The sequence below is a fragment of the Abramis brama genome (assembly GCF_963993115.1).
Source record: "Abramis brama genome assembly, chromosome: 11".
NCBI classification, from domain to species: Eukaryota; Metazoa; Chordata; class Actinopteri; order Cypriniformes; family Leuciscidae; genus Abramis; species Abramis brama.
This window is the reverse complement of record NC_139973.1, coordinates 35,650,533-35,661,625: the sequence shown is the minus strand read 5'-3', so window position 1 is coordinate 35,661,625 and position 11,093 is coordinate 35,650,533. Positions and strand designations below refer to the sequence as shown.

The 11,093-nt window shown below is 36.5% G+C and overlaps 1 protein-coding gene across 1 annotated transcript; it reads right to left on the bottom strand.

Annotated features, from left to right (window-relative positions):
* Positions 1-4,680: 4,680 nt before the first annotated feature.
* Positions 4,681-10,541, bottom strand: cldn10e (claudin 10e; the record flags this gene model as incomplete). Its single annotated transcript, XM_084128882.1, has 5 exons — positions 4,681-5,014; positions 7,934-8,047; positions 8,235-8,316; positions 8,395-8,556; positions 10,310-10,541. The coding sequence occupies 5 exons, from the start codon at positions 10,539-10,541 to the stop codon at positions 4,681-4,683; spliced, it is 924 nt and encodes a 307-aa protein (XP_083985008.1).
* Between the last annotated feature and the right edge of the window lie 552 nt (positions 10,542-11,093).

Below are 11,093 nucleotides of genomic sequence, written 5' to 3'. Positions count from 1 at the left end.
AATTTCATGATTATAGTGACAAAAATGATCACGGTTATCACAGAATCCTGTTCAAAAAGTATTAATACCCTCCTGAGACCCCGAAAAAAAAAGTTTTTTGAATTTAGTTTTTTTCCATGTCATCACACTGTTTAGAGCACAATAAACAAATGGTAAAAAAACATTTTTGAAAAATAATATTTTATTCATACGTTATGCTATGTCCTCTGTAGTGGACGCCAGGACTAAGTTGTTTAAAAAATAAAATGACATGAAATTATATGTATAGGCAAAAACAATGGGATTTTTTTTTCAATCACCAATAAATTTTGGGGTTTCTGGATTTTTTCAACCAAAAGTTGTATAAAGATGATTCTCAACTATGTTATGAAAGAAATAACGGAATGAACTGATACACCATTTTACTTTATGCAATATGTGGGTAAAATGGCCATAAATTAATATTCCCATTCAATGCAATGTATCTATAAACTGTATCTAATTTGCACATTAATGTGTTCTTGGAGCAACATTTAATGAAAAAAGAAGTGTAATAATTGGAGTAATAATTGGCAACATTTTAATAATAATATCTAATATTTCATAGGAATATTGACGTATAATTTATTTCCATATTCACTTGTTGTGTCTCACAAAATGCCTGATAAACATGATTTAAGTCCTGGTGTCCTCTACAGTGGACATGTATGATATCAATGCCCTGTTCTGTAACAGAAAGTAATTTTTTTATTTGAAACCCCATAACATTTTCCTGAGATGTTGGTTTATGAAATACAATTTGAAAAGTAGTCCAATTTAAATTATAATTACAATATATTATCATATTTCCATAAGAATGCTACATTTGATCACTAAATTAATGTCAGACATTTTTAAAGACCAAGGAGAAGTTGTTTTCATGGTGAAACCTCCAAACATTTGGTATCTCTGAAAAGTCCTGAATGTGCTCTTTACAGGACACCCAGGTTGTGTCATGTGACATGTATGATGTCAGAGAAATTCACTAAAATATAATGTCCACTACAGTGGACAAAAGTCTATTCTTGGGTCCCAGGAGGATATTACACAATGAAATCAATTCACCAAGTTTTATGTCGAAAACCAGCAAATAACAAATAAATTTAGCATCAATATGCACTTTTGTTTACATAAACATTAAAATAATACCATTAAAAATTAACATTTTTAAAGTGTCTTGCATGTTATATACTGACATGACATGTACAAGTTAAAATAAAGGTTTGACAAAAAAGGTTTTATAAAAAGATAAACCTCACATATTTCAGACTTTAAATATTTTTTTATAAAAAGAATGAGTCAAAAAAGATAAATTACTGACATTTACAATGCACTTTAGCTTATCTTTTATTATTAATAGTAAAATTCGGTCCGATTTTCCCGTGGCGTCTGTCGTTGCTGCAACCATGCCCTGCGTCTCCACAACGACAAAGAAGTTTTAGGAGCTAATGGATTTCCACCATCGAAAAACGCTTGCTGTAGCTCTGCCACAAGATTTATTTATGGAGAAGAGAAAAACACCCGTAGTGTTTGGGTGCACGCACCCCCACCCTTCCTGTTGACTGAGCTTTCAGACAGCGGCTGGAAAACAGCGCTTACCGCGCGCGCGCCTACATTTGAACGAACTTGAGCGCGCAAAAGACGCGATTATGTGAACGGCCTCTTGGCGAGCGACCTCCAGTCAGGCCGCGAGCGACGTGTTGGAGACCCCTGCACTAGAGCTCCGCTTTGTAGGCTACGACTCTATACTTTTTTGCTACTTTGTAATAACTTTCTGCGGCCAGCGTTTCTGGAAATAAACGAGGGTAAAACCTTTTTAAGACCTGACTAAATTAAATTTAAGACCGCGGATGAAAATCGGGCCGTTTTTAAGACGTTTTAAGGCCTTAAATTTAAAGTTCCGAATTTTAGACTTTTTAAGACCCCGCGGGAACCCTGCATACAGCAATGTTAGACATATTGTAGAAAAGGAAACAAAGCAAGTGAAACTGCTCAATTCTGTTGCATTTTACTGCTTCAACTAATTTCAGTTTGTTGCCAAAGCAACATTTCTCATTTTTGTTTAGTTTAAATTTATTTTCTAATATTTATATTTTATTTCAGCAGCTCTATTTCAATGAACAAAATGATAATGATAATGATAAGACCCCTAGACCTCCCTATACTTGCACTGGAGAAGAGGAGAAAATGGATAAATAAATAAAAACCATTTGTTTAAAACATTTTAAAGTGTTTTATTGTCTTCTTGCATTGCTTTTTTACATCAACTCCACAAAACATAAAATGAATAATAGTTTTGACAAAGCACAAACTGTTGTTCCACATTTCACATTTCATTGTAAGTCATGGGTAATATGCTCTCTGCAAATATTTGATCTACTTTTCTCAATGAATGAATGAACCATCAATAAATATATATATATTTTTTACATTTTTGCTCAAAAAGATTCCAGGCAGCATGTCATTTTACAATTTTCAGTTCATGTTACAAAAATGCATGCATTTAAATCCATAATTTGCAGAGTACCTTGAGATTTGTATTAACACTGTGTTTATTTGTAGGGGCGCAATTGTTATGAGCTAATAAAGGAGAAATTATCTAGAGAACTATGTTGAACATTGCAGTTCCCTTTTGAAGTGGAACTTCAACACTGCGTCTTAGTGTTGATGCTATAGGTAACGCCATCAGTGTGACCGGTGTCTGAAGCACGAGTACATACATGCCAATATTCATTGACAGGTCAGCACCCGTGCAATATAAAAGACACCTCATCACCTTTTTTGTCTTCAGGAAGTTCATTAGAAAGTGCGTGCCTGCATGTATATATATATATATATATATATATATATATATATATATATATATATATATATATATATATATATACAGTATTCTATACATATATACTGTATATTCCAATCCAATTCATCTCCCTCAACCTACAACCCTCCTGACCTGTCGTAGGATAACTGGAGACTGGGTAAGAAGGCAAGCCACTCGTGTCCCCCCTCCGAGGAGTAAAGGGGCAGAGGAGGTGCGAGGCCAGGAGTCGTCAAGACCTCAGGGAAGGGATCGACAAAAAGTGGACAGAAAAACAAGAAGACTGTTGAAAAAAACACTGTGAAAACAGATTTTGTTAAAAGAAAAACAGGAATCAGAAATTGCTCCCGTTTTATATTACACACTGAAAGCCGTGTTTTCAACATACTTTTTGATTTATTTAGGATGAGCATATGTCTGAGGACATCCTGTCCCCTTCACCTGCCCCCCAAGGTGAGAGTAGCATTGGTCAGTGGCTGTGAGCAGAGGTAGATTACCTTTGGCATTTCTCTCTTGCTTCGCTCTGATATCCAAAAAGTACCTTTCTCCAACTTTCTCTCTTCCTTATCTTCCCATATGTTAGGGTCTAAAGTAGAATTGTATACTTCCCTGTGGCTGATTGCTTGGTTTCCACCCTCTCCAGTTGTTAATTGGAGTTTTAAGTTTAGGCTAAACACTCCCTTAAGACTGATACCTCCTTAGGGTTGAGGCAATCGAAATGAAAATATGGGAGGCAGTCTGCAAACATTCTTCCATTTCATTTACCTCCCTCCCCAACTATGGTTGGATTTGAAGTAGAGATATGCGCTCACCTTAGGGTGGGGATATAGCCATACCTACTATAGTGTGGCATTTGAATTCTCTACATATAGCAGGTTTTGGAAGTGCCTTTACTCAAGTCAGTGTATGAGCTTGGTAAAGGAGAATTGAAGTAGGTTGCATATGCGTCCTATTCTCTTCTTTGCTGCTCTCCCCAATCATAATTGGGTAGGGATATGTTCTCTTCCTGGGATGGGTAGCAATACTGAAGGTGGTAGCTGGGACAGAGTAGAGATGGACTGCGTTTTAGAAAAACAAGTAGCAGTTCAGTCTTTGTCCAGCGCCTTTCTCAGTATTTCAGTCTGATAGTACCGGTTACTGTGTTTTTTAGGACCTCACAGGCTCCCTTTGGTAGACTGGTCCCTAAGAGGCATGCCAGAGAGGCGATGTTGTGTATTCCCCTGCAGCTCTGCTTGGGGCTCTAGGCTGAGCATTTGTGGGGAGTGGTGCCACTATTCAAGTCACATAGGATGCGCCCTCGGGGTTGACGCGCTCTTGACTCCGGCCTAGGCCCATAGAGTCAGTTAGTGCTATGCCCACTCTGCTTGTACATAATCACAGCTCAGTGAGGCAGGCATTCCTTCAGCATAATTGGTATTGGTTGCCCAAAGCGTCAACAAGACGCAGCATTGAAGTTCCACTTCGAAAGGGAACGTCTCAGGTTTCGAATGCAACCAGATTCCCTGAGAAGAGGATAGAGATGCTGCGTCTCGTTGCCATACCTCAGGCTTGCCTGTGCGTCTCCTTCAAAATAATACAAAATAATTTTATATGCACATGCGCTCCTTGTGTGACGTCATAGACTGCCATCTGCCAATGAATATTGGCTTGTACACATGCTTCAGACACCATTCATACTGACGTTTTTCCCTTTAAAGACACAGCGTCTAATTCCCCTTCTCAGTTAACTGGGTTGCATATGCAACCTGAGACGTTTTAACTGGTTAGAAGTCATTTCCAATGTGTTTTTTCCTGAACCAGTGTTTTTTCGGATCCAATAATCTAAGGCTAAGCTCAATGTTTCAGAGGTAAGAGTTCTTGCTGAAGAGATGTGTAGTGGCTCCAGATGGTGAGGACACTTTCTTGCTGTTTAAATGTAATCTGCTGATCATTGAGGACCGTGTGGAGCTCACTGACTGTGACACTTCTGATCTGACAGAGCCTCTTGAGGGACGTCCAGTTCTGGAGGAGGTATTTGATGGAACATTTGATGAAGGTGATGTTTCAGACTTTGAGGAGAGCTCAGATATGGCTGATATGTTGGATTTTGTAGAGAGTTCAGATATGATGGAAATATTTGCGTGAGAAGAACGCAAGACATTGCTCTCCACAACAGGAACGCTGAGAGCTGGTGCACTGAGGACAAACATTTTAATATTAAAATATTAAAGGAATAATGTCATCTTCCCATAACTTTCCATACAATGACAATAAGCCATACCAAACCACCATAAATGAACAAAGTACTCCATATGACCTAGACTCTACGTGAAATCTGCGCACAAAGGTTTTCACAAATAAATCATGAATCAGCTTTCGTACTAAAAAGTATTTTAAATGTATGAAAAAACGTAGGCATTGTTTGAGGATCTTGCTTGCTGTCTTTATAGAGCGTCATATGTTTGCTGAGAGTGAAAGGCTACAAAGGAAAGGGTGTGTTTTATGCAAAGGACTGTCCTTGGGAACGCAGACACTCATTTAAAATACACCAAAAATCATTAACATTAGAACAAGTTTAGGAACAAATTAATTTGCGTACGAATGTGTAAGGTGGAAATCTTTCGTGAGAAGTTCCCCTGTGCAATTATCAATGAATGAGACTTTTAAAGTAATATGATAACTTTTTGTAAAAACAAAAAAAGCAGTTCAATATTAACAGAAAGTCTGGCCTCAGTTGGGTAATGTTACAAATGTCATAAATGATGGAGTGAGGCAATATTTTTTAATTTGAAGATGGACGCAATTGAGATATAAGAGCAAATTTCATCCATTTCATCATGTTAATGTATCGTATAGCTTTGGAATACTTACGCACAGGTCATATGGACTATTTTTTATATACTTTTATGGGGTAAGACTTCACAATAAAGGTAGCCTATATGAATAATCATGTACTAATACCTGAATTAAAGGAAAATTCTGTCATCATTTACTCATCCTCAAGTTGTTCCAAACCTGTATACATTTCTTTGTCCTGCTGTACACAAAGGAAGATATTTGGAAGAATGTTTGTAACCAATAAGATCTCGCCCCCCATTGACTACCATATTATTTTGGTTTATTCTATTCGTTATATTCTATTATATTCTATTATATTATATTATATTATATTATATTCGTTTATTCCTACTATGGTAGTCAATGGGGGGCGAGATCTGCTTGGTTACAAACATTCTGAGGAATCGGTTCCCAAAAAAAGAACCAAACCGGAAACATGCACTAAGCCTAAGATCAGGGGAACATTGCTGGTATCAGTACAGTTCACTGTCCATGCAGACACAGGCCATGAGGATACCATACCTCAACTCTCTGACTTTTTGAAAAGCCACACAACATCACTTAACTGGGCTGAACACTAGTTGTACTAGTACATGTGTATTTGATAGGAAGTTTACGATGATAAATCATTAGCTGAATTTAGTAAATAGTAAACAGTGAATTAATTCTGATGTGCAGTAAATTAATGACAAAATAATGCATTAACAGGAGATGAGCTAATGTCAGTGTAAAATGAGTTAGTAATGATGTGCCCCTCAAAGAAAAGTCATGACACAATGATGCACTTGCAAATCATTAACTAAAATGTGAATAAACATACACTAAGAGTGCCATCCTTATTCCTTTAAACCACCAGTACAAAAACCAAAGATAAAAATAATTTTTAGTTGTTTTATGTAACTAAACATTTATGAACTCAAAAGAAAGCCCAAACATACCTATTAAGACACACAAGGCACAGTACATGTAAAATAGGGCGCGCCCATAAGCTAATGCTAATCGAAGCATATACATTTAAATGACAAGAAATACAGTTAATTACTGTACATTACTCCCTGAAAAATCCCAATACAACACACACGCAAACATGTCTTTAATTATTAATTCGGTTTACCAAAGCAGTCCACATTGATTAGATTAAAACGCCAGTATAGACCTCTATTCAGAGCGAGGCTGTGTCTGTGAGGGATAGACTTACCGTGTGTTCAATGGCATACGCTGTAAAAAGCTGTTTAAAGCTCCTCTTAGATCACTTATAATTTTCCACAGCTCATGTTGAGCTTTTTGTCTACTGAAATTTCTCTGAAATATATTTTAGCAGTGTTTCATCAGCAGAACAATCCAAAAACACATTAAATAACAGTACAACCCACTGAAGAGATGTCTGTCCCTCACAGTCTCTCTTTTATTCCCGCTAAAAAAATCAAAGATGGCGCTGCTGTGAATAAGGTCTATTACCGTGGGAACACAACTAACACGCCAAGAGAACACATAGAGTGCGCCACTAATGAGTGTCCCACCAGAAACAAACTCAGAAATCAGAAAATGGTCAAGATCAAATTTAATTTATCACTGGTAGTTTGATTTCCACGTTTGATTAGACGGATCTATGTAGTCTATGACTAAATAATCCTGTGCCATTCCAAATATTTGTCACAAAGCTGCAGATGGCAGATTTTGATTTAACAGTTGAAATTATGACAGTAGCCTATTAAATCACGTTTAATTCAAAGTCAGAGTAGTCCTACTTCTTATTTATTCTTATGGAGCCTGATTGGTTTAGTTTACCCCTAGATGTCAATTAATGCATTAACTATCAAACATGCACTAACATGTAGTTAAGGCTGCGGTTATTAATGCATGAATCATTATGACTCCTGTCATAGTTAAGGATCGCTCTTCATTGGTTCATGATTCATATCTTCACTAATCATGAGTTCATATTGAAGTATTAATTCAGGTATTAGTACATGATTATTCATGTACCTTCACTGTAAAGTGTAAAGTGTTAACCCTTTAAGGGTGTTGTTTTGTGTTCTTGGATCTTGGCCTTGTTGTTGATGCATGAAGATTCTTCAAATTCTCCTCTTATGATGCATGAAAAAAAAACATTATATTTTTAGCACTGCCAATTTGCCGCACAAGAAAGCCCTTATTTGTTGCAGCAATTTATAGTTTGCTATGTTAAATATAGATAGTTTGCACTTTACACTGGCACGTCTAAAAATATATATATATTTTTTTTTCATTTGTATTATTCTGAAGTTGAACACTTACCTGCTGTGTGTCTGAGACCAGATCTTGCGGACTGAAACTAGGAAGAAAATCCCTCCAGTGACCTGAAAAGCACATCCTGTCCATCCAAGGAACAATGGAGTTCCCAAGTCAAATCTGAAATATTACCACATTTAAATATGATACATTAATTAAATAAATGAAATATACAACAAAAACAGTAAATTAAATATTGAAAAAAAATTATATTTGCAATTAATTCTGACTGATTGTGATTTCAGGAAACGTACAGTATAAGACCACAAGGATAGATAAAACAGGATCAGGTGCTTGATATACTTACACCAATCCATCAAATCTAGGGTTGAAAAACTCTGCAGAAACACTGTGAGCGTAAACTGCATAACCAGAGGCAGCCAGCATACCTTAGAGAACAGACTCAGTAAAACACATGTGGAAACCTAATTTACCATGGTTCTGCTGTATTTTACAAAGAAATTTACCGCTGGTTACATGACAGATGCCTCCTGTGAACACAGATCGGTTCTTCTCCTTGTCTTTTCCTCCAATGTAAGTGCATTCCATCCCTACCAGACTCAGGATAAATCCCAGCATTCCGACAGCCATCCCGGACATCAGCAGAGCCCTCACGATCTGAAGGTAACCTGAACATTCAAGATCCAAAACCTTATTAAAATATCTATCTATCTATCTATCTATCTATCTATCTATCTATCTATCTATCTATCTATCTATCTATCTATCTATCCATCAAAATATGAGGAAAATGTTCTATACATTTTTTTAAATTTTAAATATGAAGGAACAACCAAATACTTGGTTTCTGGTTTTTATCTGACAAAATTATTTGGCCAAAAAAAAAGAAAAGGCAAACTACAGCTACAGATTTTATTTTACTATCCAAAAAAATGCATCGAAAAATAAAAAAGCTCACAGGAAAAAGTTGACCATAATCAATTATTTATGTTTCATTGGTTCTCTCATGTTTTTGCATGTGTTCATAATTTATTTTTATGGCAGCCTGGCCAAAAATGATGTCTGCACAATTTAGCATGTGTCAACGCATTATCACAAATAAAACAATTGACTTCAAGCACAACTACACAATCCTCTTACAAAATCACAATACTCACTAATTTTCCTAGACCGGTCATCACTTTTGCCCACCACTGTATCTATCTATCTGAGATTTGAGGAATTTAAATATCTGGGCCTTTGGCTCGACTCCAGCCATATTGACTCTATAGTGAAAAAAGTAAATTATAATTTAAGATTATTATACCGTTCAATTGCTTCACACAATTGATTAGATTAAGAATTGTAACTCAGCTTTTATTTCCTATTATTGATTATGCTGACTTTGTCTATATGAGTACAACAGAATCACTCCTTAAATCCTTAAATGTTGTCTATAACAGTCTCTGTCGATTTGTGTTGAGATGTCCGTTTCTAACCCATCATTGTCATATGTATCAACAATTGAATCTCTTATCACCAAAGGCCAGACGACAGCTACACTGGTTTCAGTTTGTCTATAAATGTATCTTTTTAAATATCCTCTTTATTTGAAGCAACATTTAGTCCTATATAGGTCAACTTATGGCCTGAGACACCTTGATCATCTCTTTTTTTTGGTCCCAAATATATCTAAAGAAATCGGAAGATGTGCTTTTAAATTTAAAGCCCCCTCTGATTGGAACAGCTTACCTTGTTCCTTAAGGTCCATCTCTTCCTTTCCACTCTTTAAGTCAGCCCTTTTAACTTACTTGCAATCCTGTGACCAATGTAAATGTTTCCCTGATGTATGACCTGTATTATTAATTTTTTTTTTTTTTTTTTTTTTTTTTTTTCACTAATGCACTGTCTCTCTCATTAATGCCCTTAGTAAGATATTGTATGCATGTATGTTTGAGAGCATATGTGCATGTATATGCATGTGTACATGTGTATGTATGTATGTGGTATGTAGGTATGTATGTATGCATGCATGCATGTTTGCGTGCATATGTGTATGTATGTGTATATAGGTATGTATTTTTGTATATGTATGTATATGTAGGTTATATATTTGTTTGTTTTGGTGGCTTCGTCAAATATGGTTCTCTCCTGTAATATCTTAATATCATACTATACTGTTTATGTGAATACGCTTTGGACAGAGTTGGGACAGTTTGGGGTGGTTAGTTGTGAGGAAGAGCTTTATGCGCGAGTGTGTAAGTGTTTGGTGTTATCTTGAGGACCCCCTCGAAAACGAGATGTTCCATCTCAAGGGGTTATCCTCCAATAAAATGAATTGAATTTCAGAGCGCATTAAATTAATGTATTTTGTCTATTTTTTCATTATAGCCATTACAAGAATTGTACATGTAGATTCAAAGACTCTAATAATGCCCATACCTTCCACGGACCACAGCACAGGGAAGTCGTAGCAGTTGGATGTGGAAGCAGAGTCCGTGAAGCAGGCCCTCCACAGACTGGACCAGTACCAGCCCACTGATATGATGGAGCTCCCACCCTGCCCTCCGATAGAGGTGATCTTCCAGCCTTCCATGGCCATGGAGCAGGAGACAAAGATCCAGCCCAGTACCGCTAACAGGAATCCCCAGATCTGCATAGCACGGATCTTCATCTTTGCTCTGGTTCACACTCCAAGACGTCTATCTGATCGACCTACCTCACACTTTGTAGCCTTTCTTAATCACGTCAGTCTGTGATCCATAAAACTGTTTCCTCATGAGGATCTCTTGCTCTAGCAGCTCAGTAAACTCACTTCTGTTTTGTGCTGATGTGAATGTTTGACTCTCCATGTTCCCAGGGTCTTGTTTGTAAGTTTATGGAGGACAGAGAGAATGCTTACCTCGGTTTTCAACTCATATTTCATAAACAAGATGACACACTACATGCAGGCGGACAGTCATTTTAAACCCCTTATTCATCATTATCTTAATTTCTAGAAACACAGCACAGGGGCCTTCTTAAAAAAAGAAAAAAAAAGAAAGAAGTACACTCTGAATTTAATTTAATGTTTTCACACACTTAATTGTATGTTAACTGCAATTAAAACAAAATGTATTGTAGTTTAAATTTATTTAACTACATGTACTTACTAAAGGTTTGGTTTAGTAGGGTTAGTTGCATGTAATTATACATACTTTATAGTTAGGTAACACTTTATTTTACA